We start from the raw sequence: 16,876 nt of genomic DNA, 5'->3' as shown, positions 1-16,876 counted from the left end.
CAACTTTTTTCAATAGTGTGACTTACGAGTGTGTCGGTTGTTTGACTCCGAGTTCCTTCATTACAAAAAAATATCATAATTTATATATATATATATATATATATATATATATATATATATATATATATATATATATATATATATTGATATGGTGTTTACGTGTTGTAACTTGGAGAGTTAGGTTTTCTGTTACATTTCCCTATTGCACATTGCAATCGAAGAGCACACAGGTTGGGAGCTAGGTACATACGTTTCCTTTTTTTTTCCGTATCAATCATGAATTCGTACACCGGGTTTGTGTGTATATGCATGATAAAGATCTACCCGCTGTAGCATAGAATAAACCGAATTCGTACCATATAATTCAATTCTGAGTTTTTAGATTTTGTTTGTAGGCAGTAAATTTGGTTTCAAATGGTCACGAATTGATCGAGAGGAGGAGGAATCGCGAGTCGGAGTCGATGGCGCTTGCAGACTTGCACGCTGTCCCCACCGCGCATCAGGGGAATGCGGAGAGGCTCGGCACCCGTGCCTCGTCTATTTTGCTGATGTGGCGCCAGTTGGAGGACGAGCACGCCCTGGACCAAGGCCAGGGGAGGGTGGGAGAGAGATTACGGCGGCGGCAGAGAATTGCCGATTCTAATACGAATGCCGAGCACCACAATCTAGTCGTGAATTCCAGTCGTCCGGATTTCGGACAAGTCGAGAGGGAGAGGGTACGACAAATTGTTCGTCGGTGGATGGAGAGTGGTAGTAGCGATACTTCATCTAATGGTATGCAAACGAATAACGATAGTCCTGGAGCTGAGTGGCTCGGGGAAACCGAGCGCGAGAGGGTAAGGATCGCGAGGGAGTGGATGCAGATGACAGCTCAGCAAGATAATGGATCTCGATCTCAAGTCGATCGTGTTCGTGAAGGTCTGCCCGATCAGGTAGTTGTATAAATATATATATTCTTGCATCCAAATTTATTACATTTTTATAAGCTTTAGCCCACAATTTTTATTTATTTCGATTTTTCAGTCACTACTTAGAGGTAGATTCTTAAGTAACGAAACGACAGCTGAGGAAGAGAGTCCGCTTTCGGTAGCAGCTAGTGAATTGAATCAGTTACGACAGAGACGCACGGTCTCTGGCTTGAGGTACGCGTATTATCTAATGCGAGACGAACTCGGATTTACTTCGATTCAACATTGTTCGTAGTTGCCTCTGTTACTATTAAATAATTAGCGATCGGATTTTTTTCACCGTCGGTTAAGAAGATACGCATGCTTCTGAAATGTTTTTAAAGGTTGCGTAAACACTACATGCCGTGCACATGTCGACAGAAAAAAAAATTGCTTGATGTTATTTATGCAGTATGGTTCACTTTCATTTAGGGGCGGGTTCCGATCCAGATTGGAGAATATTGTGCGCGGCCAAGCAAGCAGCAATCCAGTTGCTACATCTAACGATAGCAGCAGCGATTTTTGGAGAAATACAATTTCTTCACATGGAGTTCAACATGAGAATCACGAGGACGTTCGTGATCATCGAATACCAGATCGTGTTGCTCTGCAAGAAGGTCATGTTGGCTCAGAAAGTCCTTCCGACCCACCAAGAACGTTGCAGTCGATTCCATCTATTACAACGATTGCCGGGGCCCACCAATCCAATGACGATAGTGTGTACACCTTGGAACTTAGGGAACTGCTAAGCAGGTTGGTTATCGTCTTTTCTTTGTCGTGTGAACAGGCAATCTTCGGTGTTTTAACTTATCTAAGTGTTGCTTTTTTTTAGGAGGAGTGTTTCGAATCTTCTCGACAGTGGTTTTCGCGAGAGCTTGGATCAGTTGATTCAATCGTATGTCGAAAGACAAAGCAGGGCTCCTGTCGATCGGGATCTCGATAGAAGCTCGCCTCGTACGCTATCGCCAGAGATGGAAGCCGACCAACAGAATTACGAGCAGAACGAGGATCGGTATGCTACTAGTAGCATACCATCACCAGCAGTACCGACTCCTCCGTTACCACCGGCACAATCCCTCTGGCATCAGGATTCGTACCACTCGAGTTGGTCTCGTCAAAATGTCCGTCGTGACGAAATCGTGAGTTGACTCTCGCGAATTCCTGATATTTTGTATCTTGTTTTGAATGGCTTTTTGTGTATGTGACAATGCTTTTCTAAGCAGGAGTGGGAGATGATTAGCGATCTGAGAACGGACATGGTAAAAATCGAGGAAGGTATGAATCACATGCAAAAGATGTTAGAAGCTTGCATGCACATGCAAATGGAGCTCCAACGTTCGGTCCGGCAAGAAGTCTCGGCTGCTCTTAACCAATCAACTGGCGGCCAAGGTCCGCCTGCAATACCGACAACGTGCCGCTGATGTTTTTTCTTTTTTTTTTTTAATTATAATAATTCTACTCGTCTTTTTTTGGCATTTAATCGTTTCGGCTGCAGTTGAATTCTAATGCATATCTGTACTTGCAGAAGGTTCCGGAATATCAGAGGATGGTTCTAAATGGTGTAATGTAAGAAAGGGTACCTGCTGTGTGTGCTGCGATAACCATATCGATGCCGTATTGTACAGGTATGTTACTAATAAGGAGGTCGAGATGATTTGAAAATCTTATTTCATATCACCAAAAAAAGATCGAGTCTTTTCTTTTAATTTCTTTGGTTCGTAAGTTTTCACTAATTTGTGCGTGTGCGCGCGCGTGGCGCAGATGTGGACACATGTGCACGTGCTCCAGATGTGCAAATGATTTGGTTCGAGGAGGAGGGAAATGCCCGTTGTGTCGGGCGCCTATCGTTGAGGTGATTAGAGCTTACTCTATACTTTAAACGAGACGTAGAGTTCAGAAAAAAACGAAGATAAGCAGCTCGAAACGAAAAAAAAAAATGGGAAGACACAGTCGAGCTACGGTTGGTCTTTCTCCTCTCTGAAAATGTGATCCTGATTATATGTCAAACACTTGTCAGTGTATAATTTGAAACAATACAATAACTGATTTCCACCTTATCCGTTCGTAAATAATATAGCAGTTCGTTTATGTGGGAAAACAATTTTGCGTTGATCTGCTCGTATATAGCTTCTTTTGGGACATCTCCCGATCACAAGTTGTTCTTGCAAGTTGGCAACAACTTGCCAAAAATATATGAGATTTTTTTTTGTTGCCGTCGTTTTCTGGTAGAGTTGGTGGTTTGTTTTCTATTCGGGTTTGCTTACGAGTGAAGCAAACGCAACGGACTAGTTCAAAAGATTCTCAAACTTGTTAAAGTCAACCGCTGTTGTCCAAAGAAACGTTGCACAAGTGTTCTGTAAATAAGTATTATATGGAAAAAATTAATGATTCTGAAATGTGAAGTTCTACACGCTACACGCTACACGCTACTCGTCTTTTTAGAGTAAGCAATGGGAAGAAACCCGTTCCTCCACCTCCGAACAATAAAACTTCACTCCGAAGTGGGAAAACCCGAGAACAAAGCGGCCGTAATTAGTGTATAAGAAGAAATCCATGAGTTCTCCGGTTAACGATGTAACTTTCCGCGATTTGTCGGAGTTCTTTCATCTTACTTGTGTGTGTGTTTTGTTTTGCTTGATCAAATCATGGACCGAACAAGATTTGTGTTTCGATAGTATTTCGTCAATCTCTGCATTTTATTATTGTATTCGATCTTACTACAAGTACTGAAATTGATTACATGTACGTATATGCCGATTACTCCCATTTTGATCAACTTCTCGTTTGCAGATGACATGTGGCATTTGCTCGGGAAGCTTAACCGGCCAAGCCATATTCACGGCCGAGTGCTCCCACCCTTTCCACTTCGGCTGCATCAGCAAAAACTTTACTAACGGCATTCGTCTTCCGGTTTGCCCACTTTGCCCTCCTCCCGCCAATCCCGTTTCTAGTACGAACGTTTATCACAGCCCGTCGTCTCAAAGTCGCCAGTCTCGACACTGGTTTCATACTGCACGTCAGTCGTTTCCGCGACGAAACTCCCCACCACGCCGTGTACTTGAACAAGAGCCTCTTCGATTCTCCGACGACGAACCCCTCCCCACTACTACTGCCGATTTCACGTCTCCGCCTTCACGGAGAGTGAATATCAAGGCCGTTCCGGAACGCTCGGCTGTTGCGGCTTCAGAATCCGTACATCCATTTACGGTTCTTGTTGGACTAAAGGCTCCTTCACTATCGACTGATGCGTGTTCCTCTCAGCGGGCCCCGATCGACCTTGTCACGGTTCTTGATGTCAGTGGGAGCATGTATGGGAAAAAGCTGAACCTCCTAAAGCGGGCCGTACATTTCGTGATCGATAACTTGGGCCCTTCTGACAGGCTGTCGATAGTATCCTTCTCGAGCCAAGCTCGGAGAATATTCCGTTTGACCAGGATGACAGACACCGGCCGCTACGACGCTAAGCTCGCCGTCGATTCGCTTTCAGCAGACGGAGGGACGAACATAGTCGAAGGCCTGAAGAAGGGATCGCAGGTTCTTGAAGAACGGCGTCACGAGAATCCGGTAACAAGCATCATATTCTTGTCCGACGGAAACGACACTTGCAACGATCAATCAACTCGTCGGGGCTCGTCGAATTCAGGGCAGGCCCCTCCGGAATACCTGAATCTATTGCCGCCCGCTATTTTCCCGGGAAACAGAGGACCGCAAGATCACGTAGAAACCGTTCCGGTTCATTCGTTTGGTTTTGGTTCGGACCACGATCCAATCACGATGCACGCGATTTCCGATGCGTCGGGGGGTACTTTCTCCTTCATCGAGTCGTACGAAACGGTTCAAGATGCGTTTGCGAGCTGCATCGGCGGTCTCCTGAGCGTGGTAGCTCAGGGGGTTCGTCTATCGTTGCGATCAGCGTCGCGAGGAGTGGAGATTAGTTCCATCTCTTCGGGAAGATACGCAAATGAAATCAGTTACCGAGGATCGAAAGGTGTGGTCGACATCGTCGACCTGTATGCAGACGAGGAGAAAGAATTCTTGATCAATTTGTCCGTCGTTCCTGCCGAGGAAACCGAGAGAAAGACATCACTTTTGGACATCGATTGCTCTTACACGGATGTTGTCTCGAGAGAGGTGATCCAAATAGAGTGTCGACCGGTTCGGATACAGCGTCCGAAGTTTTTATCCTCTTCGGACGCGACGGTTAACTTGGAGGTCGATCGGCAGAGAAATCGTCTCCGTGCAGCAGAAAGCATCGCGGAGGCTCAACAGATGGCGGAAGCAGGAAATCTAATAGGCGCACGTACTTTGCTCGCGAAGAGGAGAACCGATCTCCGCGGTTCTGCAGCAGCGCAAGCGGGAGACGATCTCTCCATTAGGCTCGAAACCGATATGGAAGAAACGGAAACGAGAATGGGAAGTCAACAGCAGTATCTGCGGGTGGGACGAGCTTATTCCCTCTCGGTAAAGAGTTCGCACTCTAGCCAAAGGAAGACGTCGAGAGGAAACACGGTTCGCGGAGCGGACTACGAGACTCCCAGTATAGCTAATATGGTTCGAAAGTCTCGGCTACTCAGCATCAAGAAGGAGACCAGTTCGGAAGAAGAATAGAGTTTCTTGATCTGAATTTGCTTTGTGATCGGTTTTTAGTCGTTTTCTTTTTCTCCCACATCTGGTTTGCCGTTTTTGGTTCGAGGCCTTATATTATTGAATTTCAGTACTGTTGTATCCGCCTGTTGATTGTTTTCAAGTTTCGAATGCGTGTTCGAAAGGTGTTGGACAATGTAATATTACGGAATAAAATTAATCGAAAATTCATTTTCACATACTTTGGAGTGTATAAATGAAACAACATACATTGCCACTAATTGTGACCACAATCACTCGTAAACAACTTATAAGTTCTTTTCCGTAGCGACTGAATGTCGTGAGCGCTCGTACTATTTTAGGAGACCTTCTTGCAACCATCTTTGCATCTGATTATCCATTTTGCGATTTGCTCGTATTCTGTGTGATAATGTATTTCGTGACTTGTAGCAAGAGCAGATTTTTTTAGTTTGTGCACTGTCTTGCTAAATCGACGAGTCGAATTTTACTTGTGGTTTGATTTTTCTTTCTGCCGTCGATACGAACACGATCGATTGAATATCACCGATTCTGAAGCTCATCGATTGGTTGCAATGGTTGATAGAATCAGAATTGAGTGTAAATGCAAGTAAATGCAGTGGTGTCTTAGTGAATATAGGAAATAGGTGCTGGTAAATTGAGTTTTCTTGATGTAAATATGATTGTTTGATGAAGAGAAATATGAGATAAATCATATATATAGTATTAAGGGATATTTGTGATGTATAATAATAATTGAAAAAATTACAGTTTTCACCCATCAAGTTTGCACACATTTCACATTTAGTCCTTTATGTTCAAAAAAACACATTTGGTCCTTCATGTTTCAATAGTTTAACACTTTTGGTCATTTCCGTCAATTTAACGATAGTTCGTTAGTTAAAGTAGTGACATGCACACACTTGATTCCGTTAGTACTAACAAAAAATTAACAGAAAGGACTAAAAGTGTTTTAACTTTTGAAACACGAGGGACCAAATGTATTTTTTATGAATATGAGGGACCAAATATGAAACCAGTGAAAACTTCAGGGATGCAAACTGTGTTTTTTTCCAATAATAATTATTGGAGGAAAATTTACAGTTTTCATCCATCAAGTTTGCATTGACTTCATATTTAGTCCCTTCTGTACACGAAAAACACATTTGGTCCCTCATGTTTCAATAATTTAACATTTTTGGTCATTTCCGTCAATTTACCGTTAGTTCGTCAGTTAAAGTAGTGACGGGCACACACTTGATTCCGTTAATACTAAAAAAAAAATTAACAAAAAGGACTAAAAGTGTTTAACTTTTGAAACACAAGGGACCAAATGTATTTTTTATGAATATGAGGGACCAAATATGAAATATGTGAAAACTTAAGGGATGCAAACTGCATTTTTTCCCAATAATAATTATTGGAGGGAAAATTACAGTTTTCATCCCTCAAGTTTGCATTGACTTCATATTTGGTCCCTTCTGTACACAAAAAACACATTTGGTCCCACATGTCTCAATAATTTAACACTTTTGGTCATTTCCGTCAATTTACCATTAGTTCATCAGTTAAAGTAGTGACGGAAATACACTTGATTCCGTTAGTACTAACGAAAAATTGATATAAATGACTAAAAATGTTGAATTTTGTAAACATAAGGGACTAATTGTGTTTTTTGTGAACATGGGTGACTAAATATAAAATTAGTACAAACTTGAGGGATAAACACGTATTTTTTTCACATTTTGGATATGGTTGAGTTGTCCTTGCAACGAAATGATAAACTACAACAAAAGAAAGAAAAAGAAAAAGTCAAAAGAAAATTGCTTACAGGTGAAGCAACGGTGGACTATTTCAAAGACCATTCCAAGTCAACTACCATTTTCCCCAACTAACTCTTCCAAAAGTCTTCTTCTTCTCGAGCAAATATTGATAGAGTAAATTATAACCACCCCGAGGTATGTCAAATTACGAAAAAATCTCTCATGTTTGGATAACTATAAATACTTCTTTAACTATGAATCTTCTTACACGTTCACCCTTATAGTGTCAAATTCAATATAATCTTCTAGATCCCGTAAAATATTCTCTAGTTTGTACCCCTTTGTGCAAAATAGCAATTTCTGATGCACCACAATCTGATATATACAAACAAAAAAACACATATTATGATCACCTAACTTCAAAATGTCGAGCTCGAATAGGATAAAACGGGTACAAAATTGAGAACATTCCATATAATCTAGAAAATTCCGCTAAATCTGACACCGCAAGGGTGGATATGTAAAAATATTCATAATTGAGGGAATGATTGTAATTATCCAAACATAAATGGGGTTTTTCGTAATTTAATTATACTTCAGGGATGATTGTAATTTATCCTATATATAATATATGATATATGTACATGTATGTGTATTTGTTCATCTCCAAAAAATAATACATTCAGTTGGAAGAAGAAAAACATGAGTTCTCCAACTTATTATCATCGATCCCCGTTCAGACAATCCGCCGTAATCGAACCGGAGCCACTTCGATTCTCCGACGACGATCCCCTTCTAGAAGCATCTTCATCTTCTTCACTCGTCGGCTTGCTGCAGAAAGTCAACATCAAAGCCATACCCGAACGCCCTGCAATCTCGGCTTCGGAATCCGTATCTCCGTTCACAGTCCTCCTCAAACTAAAGGCGCCGCCGCTATCATCGGAAGCCCGATCCTCTCAGCGGGCCCCGATCGACCTCGTCACGGTTCTCGACGTCAGCGGCAGCATGTACGGGAAGAAGCTCAGCCTCCTAAAGCGGGCCGTACATTTCGTGATCGATAACTTGGGCCCTTCCGACAGGCTGTCGATAGTATCTTTCTCGAACCAAGCTCGGAGAATATTCCGTTTGACCAGGATGACGGAAACCGGCCGTTGCGACGCTAAGCTCGCCGTTGATTCCCTCTCGGTTGACGGCGGCACCAATATAGTCGAGGGCCTGAGGAAGGGATCGCAGGTTCTTGGAGAACGGCGTTACAAGAATCCGGTCACGAGCATTATATTCTTGTCCGACGGAAACGACACCTGCAACGGCGGCGGCGGCGGGTATATTCGGCGGAACTCGACGAACTTCAGACGGGATCCTCCGGGGTACCTAAACCTATTGCCGCCGTCTATTTACCCCGGAGATGGTGCTCGTGGAGCGGAAGAGATGGAAACAATTCCGGTCCATTCGTTCGGTTTCGGGTCGGACCACGATCCGGTTACCATGCACGCGATTTCCGATGCGTCGGGCGGTACTTTCTCCTTCATCGAGTCGTACGAGATGGTGCAGGACGCTTTCGCGAGCTGCATTGGCGGTTTACTGAGCGTGGTGACTCAGGGGCTCCGTTTGACGCTGAGGTCAGCGTCGCACGGTGTGGAGATCGAATCGATACCTTCCGGAAGGTACGCGAGCGAGATCACCGATCAAGGATCGCAAGGCGTAATCAGCATTGGCGACCTCTACGCGGACGAGGAGAAAGAATTCCTCATCAACTTATCTGTCCCGGCACTTCCGAATTCCGATGAAACCGAGAGAAAGACGTCGCTATTGGACATCGTGTGTTCTTACAGGGACGTCGTCTCGAAAGAGACGGTGGAAATAGAGTGTGATCTGATCGAGATACGACGGTTAATGACCATTTCGCCCTCGGATATGACGGTGAATTTGGAGGTGGATAGGCAGAGGAATCGGCTCCGTGCGGCGGAGAGTATAGCGGAGGCTCAAAAAATGGCGGAAACGGGAGATCTATATGGGGCAAGGAGTGTACTAGCGAAGGGTAGAACGGTCATTCTTGGTTCTGCTTCGGCTCAAGCAGGGGATGAGTTCGGTGCGTGGCTCGGAGATGATATGATGGAGACCGAGAGAAGAATGGGGAGTGCGCAGCTATATGAACGAGAGGGACGAGCTTATGCGCTCTCGGGAATGAGTTCGCATCGTACGCAAAGGGCGACGACGAAAGGGAAATTGGTGGCCGGAGCGGCACCCCCCGCCGAGAACTTTAGCTTCGGCGGTGTTGCGGCTCTTCAGTCTGCTCCTGCTTTTGGTTTCGATCCGTATGCAACTCCGAATATGGCTAATATGGTTTTCAAGTCTCAACAACTTAGCCTGTCGGACGATACTACTACTACAAAGGGAAAATAGAGTTTCTCGATTCGAGGTTCTGCAATGGTATTCATCGTAAATTTGTTGGGATACTCCGACTTTTCATGGTTTGTTGTGTTTGGTTCGTAAATAAAGTTGTTTGAGGGTGTGATGTTGCTTGAATTCAGTTGTTTCTGTACTGTTGTATGATGTATGAAAATCTCTCTGTATTTGTTTGATATTTTCGAATTCGGGGTCCAAAGATGCGTGAGACAATGTAATGTTACGGAATAAAATTAATCGAAAATTCATTTTATTTCACATACTTTGGAGTGTATAAATGAAACAACATACATTGCCACTAGTTGTGACCGCAATCACTCGTAAACAACAACTTATAAGTTCTTTTTTTCGTAGCGACTGAATGTCGTGAGCGCTCGTACTGTTTTTGGAACCATCTGATTGTCCATTTCGCTATTTACTCGTATTTCTGTGCGATAACGCATTTCGTGACGTGCAGCCGTCTTGCTAAATTGACGAGACGAATTATAATTGTGGTCCGATTGTTCTCTCCGCTGTCGGTACGAACACGACTAATCGAATATCACCGATTCTGAACTGTTCTTCAATTGATTGCAATGGTTGATAGAATCAGAATGAGTGTAAATGCAAGTTAAATATATAGGAAATAGGTGCTGGTTAAATTAAGTTTTCTTAATGTAAATATGATTGTTTGTTGAAGATGGTGGTTTCATTTGTTTATTACATATGTGAGATAAAACATATATATATGTATAGAGTATTAAGGTTGAGTTGTTCTTGCAAGTTATGTAATAGTTATATTAAGGAATTGAGTTGACTCGGAACAGTCTTTCCAAATTGTTTACAATTGAAGCAACAAGGTGGATTATTTCAAAGAATTTCATATGGATAAATCAAGAATTTCTGAGACGTGTTACACACTACATATATGTGTGTGTGTAGTTGTTCCATCTCAAAAGAAAATTATTAATACATTCACTCGTAACAAAACGATCCGAATCAGTAGAGATCGATATATCGAAGAAAATCATGAGTTCTCCAGCTGAAGATGTAATTACTTTCTGCGTTTTTCGTGTGTTTTGTTGTTGTTGTTTGATGATGTTATCTTATTATTCAAATCGATTACGTACTACGAGTCGAAATCGATTAACTTATGTATTTTGTTTTCGGTTATCTTGTTTCTGCAGAAGACATGCGGCGTTTGCGCGGGAAGCTTGACAAGCCAAGCCATATTCACGGCCGAGTGCTCCCACTCGTTCCACTTCGGCTGCGTTACCAACAATGGTTTTGCTAATGCCACTCCTCTTCGAGTTTGCCCTCTTTGCCAAACCAAATGGAACCTTCTTCCTTTCTCTATGCCCGTTGTTTCCAACGTCGTTCCCGATAACATTTTCAACGTTACGTATCAAAATCGGCCTTCGTTCACTCGACGATCACCCCCCATGATCGAACCAGAGCCACTTCAATTCTCCGACGATGACTCCCTTCTAGAAGCTTCTGTCGTCGTCGTCGGCTTGCTGCAGAAAGTGAGTGTCAAGGCCATACCCGAACGCTCTGCTATTTCCGCTTCCGAACCCGTATCTCTATTCACGGTTCTCCTTAAACTAAAGGCACCATCGTTATCAGCCGATGCTCTTTCCTCTCAGCGGGCCCCGATCGACCTTGTCACGGTTCTTGATGTCAGCGGCAGCATGTCCGGGAACAAGCTGAGTCTCCTAAAGCGGGCCGTACATTTCGTGATCGATAACTTGGGCCCTTCCGACAGGCTGTCGATAGTATCTTTCTCGACCCAAGCTCGGAGAATATTCCGTTTGACCAGAATGACGGACACCGGCCGAGAAAACGCCAAGCTCGCCGTTGATTCGCTCTACGCGAGGGGCGGCACCAACATCATCCAAGGCCTGAAGAAGGGATCGCAGGTTCTTGAGGAAAGGCGTTACAGGAATCCGGTCGCGAGCATCGTATTCTTGTCCGATGGAAACGACACTTGCAACGGCGGCGGCGGCTCGTATTTTCAGCAGAACTCGAACTTCAGACAGGATCCTCCGGAGTACCTAAATCTATTGCCGCCATCTATTTACCCCGGAGATGGTTGTGGACCGCAAGAGGTGGAAACCATTCCGGTCCATTCGTTCGGTTTTGGTTCAGACCATGATCCTGTTACCATGCACGCGATTTCCGATGCGTCGGGCGGTACTTTCTCCTTCATCGAGTCTTACGAAATGGTGCAGGACGCTTTTGCGAGCTGCATTGGCGGTTTACTGAGTGTGGTGACTCAGGGGCTTCGTCTGACGCTGAGGTCAGCATCGCAAGGAGTGGAAATCAAATCGATACCTTCCGGAAGATACTCGAGCGAGATCACCGATCAAGGATCGAAAGGCACGGTCCACGTGGGCGACCTCTACGCGGACGAAGAGAAGGAATTCCTCATCAACTTATCGGTCCCCGCACTTCCAAATTCCGAAACCGAGAGAAAGACGTCTCTTTTGGACATCGTGTGTTCTTACAGAGACGTTGTCTCGAAAGAGACGGTGGAGATAGAAAGTGAACTAGTGGAGATAAAACGTGTAAAGACGGTTTCGCCCTCGGATATGACGGTGAATTTGGAGGTCGATCGGCAGAGGAATCGTCTGCATGCGGCGGAGAGCATAGCGGAGGCTCAGAAGATGGCGGAAACGGGAGATCTATTTGGGGCAAGGAGTGTACTGGCGAAGGGTAGAACCGACATTCTAGGTTCTGCTTCGGCTCAAGCAGGGGATGAGTTCGGTGCGTGGCTCGGAGATGATATGATGGAGACTGAGAGAAGAATGGGGAGTGTGCAGCTATATGAACGAGAGGGACGAGCTTATGCGCTCTCGGGAATGAGTTCGCATGGTACGCAAAGGGCGACGACAAAAGGGAAGTTGTTGGCCGGAGCGGCATCTGCCGAGAGCCTTAGCTTCCGCGATGTTGCGACTCGTCAATCTGCTCCTGCTGGTGGTGGTGGTGGTGGTGCTGCACCTTCGTTTGGTTTCGATCCGTATTCGACTCCGAGTATGGCTAATATGGTTTTCAAGTCTCAACAACTTAGCAAGACGGACGAGACTAATAATACTACAAAGGAAAAATAAAGTTTCTCGATTCGAGTTCTGCTAAATGGCATTCATCATAAATTTGTGGGATACTCCGAGTATTCATGGTTTGTTGTGTTTGGTTCGTAAATAAAGTTCTTGAGGGTTTGATGTTGTTTGAATTCAGTTGTTTCTGTACTGTTGTATGATGTATGTAAATCTCTGGTGTTTGTTTGAAATTTTCAAATTCGGGGTCCAAAGATGTGTGATATTATCGAATAATAACGAAAGGAAAAGTCATTTTCAGCAAGCTATGGCTGCTCAACAAATTTTGCTATCCATCACGGCTTGCTCGTACACTGATCCAATTTAATTAACGGTGGCCTCGATCGACACTGAGGATGCGTATCCGTACACGGAAAAATAATGGTGTTTAATTTGCTGATATTCATCGGAAAACGTTGGTATAATTAGTGATTTGTGCTTCAATTTCATATTTTCGACGTGGAAAGTAAAATAAATTCCTTTAGTATCTGTCCGAATACTTTGTAGTGTATAAATGAAACAACATACATTGCCACTAATTGTGACCGCAATCACTCGTAAACAACATATGCGCATGTACTATTTTAGGATTTATTCGTATTCTGTGTGATAATGTCTTGCTAATTAAATTGATGAGTCGAATTATACCTACCTGTGGGTTTGATTTTAACTTTCTGCTAACATGATTAATTGAATATCAATTGATTATATTGCAATAGTTGATAGAATCGGTATCGATCCAGAGAGGAGGTAAAATAGCAAAACACACAGAAACTTTTGCAGGTAAATGTAGTGCTGACTTAGTAATATAGGTAAACTGAGTTTTCTGATACATATATACGCGTATTTGTTCCATCTCGTTTATAATACATTCACTCGGAACGAAACGATCCGAATCATGAGTTCTCCAGCTGAAGATGTAACTAACTTTTTGCATTTTTCATGTGTGTGTGTGTTTTGTTGTTGTTTGATGATGTTATGTTATTGTTCAAATCGATTATTACGTACTACGAGTCGAAATCGATTATAACTTATCCGCTGTTATATATACTAATGTATTTTTATTTTTCGGTTTTCTTGTTTTTTGCAGAAGGAATGCGGCGTTTGCACGAGAAGAATAACAAGCGAAGCCGTATTCACAGCCGAGTGCTCACACTCGTTCCACCTCGGCTGCATTTTCGACAAAAATAGTAATACGAGTCCTCTTTCACTTTGCCCTCTCTGCTATACCAATTGGAACCATCTTCCTTTCTATAAGAAGCCCAACTCCGACTCCAACGTTTTTCACACTAACGTTTATCATCCCCTTGAATTGTACTACGACGACGACGATCCCTTTCTAGAAGCTTCAATACGGGAGTCCCTTGAATTCTCCGACGACGACGACGATCCTTTTCTAGAAGCTTCAATGCCGGAGCCCCTTGAATTCTACGACGACGATCCCCTTCTAGAACCTTCTTCAGCTTCAATCGTCGTCGTAGGCGGCGGCTTGCTGCAGAAAGTGAGTGTCGAAGCCATACCCGAACGCCATGCTATTTCGGCTTCCGAACCCGTATCTCTATTCACGGTCCTACTTAAACTAAAGGCACCGCCGTTATCAGCCGATGCTGTTTCCTCTCAGCGAGCCCCGATCGGCCTTGTCACAGTTCTTGATGTCAGCGGCAGCATGTCCTGGAACAAGCTGAGCCTCGTAAAGCGGGCCGTACATTTCGTGATCAATAACTTGGGCCCGTACGACAGGCTCTCGATAGTATCTTTCTCGAGCCAAGCTCGGAGAATATGCCGTTTGACCAGAATGACGGACACCGGCCGTTACGATGCTAAGCTCGCCGTTGATTCGCTCTACGCAAGTGGCGGCACTGATATTGTCCAAGGCCTGAAGAAAGGATCGCAGGTTCTTGAGGAAAGGCGTTACGAGAATCCGGTCACGAGCATTATATTCTTGTCCGATGGAAACGACACATGCAATGGCGGCGGCGGCGGCTCGTATTTTCGGCAAAACTCGAATTTCGGAAATGGTCCTCCGGAATACCTAAATCTATTGCCGCGCTCTATTTACCCCGGAGAGGGTGGTGGTGGACCGGAAGATATGGAAAGAATTCCGGTCCATTCGTTCGGTTTCGGGTCGGACCACGATTCAGTTACCATGCACGCGATTTCCGATGCGTCGGGCGGTACTTTCTCCTTCATCGAGTCTTACGAAATGGTGCAGGACGCTTTCGCGAGCTGCATTGGCGGTTTACCGAGTGTGGTGACTCAGGAGCTTCGTCTGACGCTGAGGTCAGCGTCGGACGGAGGGGAAATCGAATCGATTCCTTCCGGAAGGTACGCGAGCGAGATCACCGATCAAGGATCGAAAGGCACGGTCCACGTGGGCAACCTCTACGCCGACGAAGAAAAAGAATTCCTCATCAACTTATCGATCCCCGCACTTCCAAATTCCGAAGAAACCGAGAGAAAGACGTCTATTTTGGACATCGTGTGTTCTTACAGGGACGTCGTCTCGAAAGAGATGGTCGAGATAGAAAGTGAACTAGTGGAGATAAAACGTTTAAAGGCCGTTTTGCCCTCGGATATGACGGTGAATTTGGAGGTGGATAGGCAGAGGAATCGGCTGCATGCGGCAGAGAGCATAGCGGAGGCTCAAAAAATGGCGGAAACGGGAGATCTACTTGCGGCAAGGACTCTACTGGCGAAGGGTAGAACGGTCATTCTTGGTTCTGCTTCGGCTCAAGCAGGGGATGTGTTCGGCACTTGGCTCGAAGAAGATATGATGGAGACTGAGAGAAGAATGGGGAGTGCGCAGCTATATCAACGAGAGGGACGAGCTTTCGCACTCTCGGGAATGAGTTCGCATGGTACGCAAAGGGCGACGACGAGAGGGAAAAAAGTGGCCGGAGCGGGACTCGTCGAGAACTTTAGCTGTGTTGCGGCTCTTCAATCTGCTCCTGCTTTTGGTTTTGATCCATATTCAACTCCGAGTATGGCTAATATGGTTTTCAAGTCTCAACAACTTAGCAAGACGGACGATACTACTACTACAAAGGAAAAATAGAGTTTCTTGATACGAGTTTCTGCTAAATGGCATTCATCGTAAATTCGTGGGATACTCCAAGTATTCATGGTTTGTTGTGTTTGGTTCGTAAATAAAGTTCTTGAGGGTTTGATGTTGTTTGAATTCAATTGCTTCTGTACTCTTGCATGATGTATGAAAATCTCTCGTATTTGTTTGTAAGTTTCGAATTTGTGTCGAAAAATAATCGAAAAAAAACTTATTTTCAGTTCAACAGCTTCGGCATCGACACTGAAGATGCATATCAGTACACCGGGAAACATTTATATTCATCGGAAAATGTTGGCGTCCAAGCGCTCTCGACTCCGTCTACAATCACGCCCGTAAGATGCTTGGCCAATTTATTATGGTTCTAATTTAGCTTATAACATCTTAAATTGTTGATACAATTAGTCATTTGTGCTTAAATTTCATATTGTCGACGTAGAAAGTAAGTAAATTCCTGTAGTAATTAATAGTGTTGAATCATTTAAAAAAGAAAAAAACATTTTACTTTCAGACCATAAATAACAATACAAGATGTGTTTCTGTGGACATTTATATATGTCAATGATGTAACAATTTCGAGCCATTTATTAAAATTTTTGTCCCAAGTATTGTTATTGTTTATCCGTATATTGATTGCAAGATAGAAATGGGGGACGAGCGTTTTTCGATCCCGAAAGTAAAAAAAGGAAACATACAGGAATTTTTGCAGAGTGCTGACTTAGGCAACAAAGGAAATAATAATAATAATAGGTGTGTTGAAGAGGTGGTGTAGACGTGCAGATAGACGAACAAAGGGTGGAGATAGATTGTATATATACGATAGTCAAATGTTTTCGACGGTTTGATCTGTTCTTGCAAGTTGCAATTATATATAATGTCAACAGAAATTTGCTTACAAGTGAAGCAAACTAGATTGACTTCAGTCTCAGATTTATTACAAGTCAACTGTTTCGATTGTCTTCTGCATATGTATATGTGTTTGTGTGTGTTTTACCTGTTCCGTCTCAGAACAAGCAACCGGAC

The 16,876-nt window shown here is 43.8% G+C and overlaps 5 protein-coding genes across 6 annotated transcripts; all 5 read left to right on the top strand.

Moving 5' to 3' along the window:
- The first annotated feature begins 144 nt into the window (after window positions 1-144).
- On the top strand, window positions 145-2,826 carry LOC105955335 (uncharacterized). Of its 2 annotated transcripts, none has more exons than XM_088820074.1 (8): window positions 145-242; window positions 396-932; window positions 1,024-1,142; window positions 1,380-1,700; window positions 1,780-2,086; window positions 2,171-2,336; window positions 2,476-2,572; window positions 2,709-2,826. In XM_088820074.1, exons 2-8 carry the CDS (start codon window positions 462-464, stop codon window positions 2,824-2,826), a joined length of 1,599 nt encoding a protein of 532 aa, XP_088676200.1. In that variant the 5' UTR covers window positions 145-242; window positions 396-461. The 2 variants fall into 2 exon arrangements, with proteins under 2 accessions (XP_088676200.1, XP_088676199.1); XM_088820073.1 differs by having other exon boundaries at window positions 2,473-2,572.
- Window positions 2,820-5,765, top strand: LOC148770317 (E3 ubiquitin-protein ligase WAV3-like). The gene is made up of 2 exons (XM_088820072.1): window positions 2,820-2,907; window positions 3,738-5,765. The coding sequence occupies exons 1-2, from the start codon at window positions 2,884-2,886 to the stop codon at window positions 5,553-5,555; spliced, it is 1,842 nt and encodes a 613-aa protein (XP_088676198.1). The 5' UTR covers window positions 2,820-2,883; the 3' UTR covers window positions 5,556-5,765.
- Window positions 5,766-7,967: 2,202 nt separating this feature from the next.
- On the top strand, window positions 7,968-9,978 carry LOC105955336 (E3 ubiquitin-protein ligase WAV3). The gene has a single exon (XM_012979051.2). The coding sequence runs from the start codon at window positions 8,015-8,017 to the stop codon at window positions 9,713-9,715; it is 1,701 nt and encodes a 566-aa protein (XP_012834505.2). The 5' UTR covers window positions 7,968-8,014; the 3' UTR covers window positions 9,716-9,978.
- Window positions 9,979-10,538: 560 nt separating this feature from the next.
- On the top strand, window positions 10,539-13,076 carry LOC105955586 (E3 ubiquitin-protein ligase WAV3). The gene is made up of 2 exons (XM_088820071.1): window positions 10,539-10,747; window positions 10,885-13,076. The coding sequence occupies exons 1-2, from the start codon at window positions 10,727-10,729 to the stop codon at window positions 12,805-12,807; spliced, it is 1,944 nt and encodes a 647-aa protein (XP_088676197.1). The 5' UTR covers window positions 10,539-10,726; the 3' UTR covers window positions 12,808-13,076.
- Window positions 13,077-13,690: 614 nt separating this feature from the next.
- LOC105955337 (hypothetical protein) lies at window positions 13,691-16,089 on the top strand. The gene is made up of 2 exons (XM_012979053.2): window positions 13,691-13,711; window positions 13,883-16,089. Exons 1-2 carry the CDS (start codon window positions 13,691-13,693, stop codon window positions 15,845-15,847), a joined length of 1,986 nt encoding a protein of 661 aa, XP_012834507.1. The 3' UTR covers window positions 15,848-16,089.
- Window positions 16,090-16,876: the final 787 nt, after the last annotated feature.

This window comes from Erythranthe guttata, chromosome 6, assembly GCF_056151865.1.
Source record: "Erythranthe guttata isolate IM_541 chromosome 6, IM_541, whole genome shotgun sequence".
Classification (NCBI taxonomy): Eukaryota; Viridiplantae; Streptophyta; class Magnoliopsida; order Lamiales; family Phrymaceae; genus Erythranthe; species Erythranthe guttata.
Note: the sequence above shows the minus strand (reverse complement) of the source record. Positions and strands in the feature narration are given on the sequence as shown.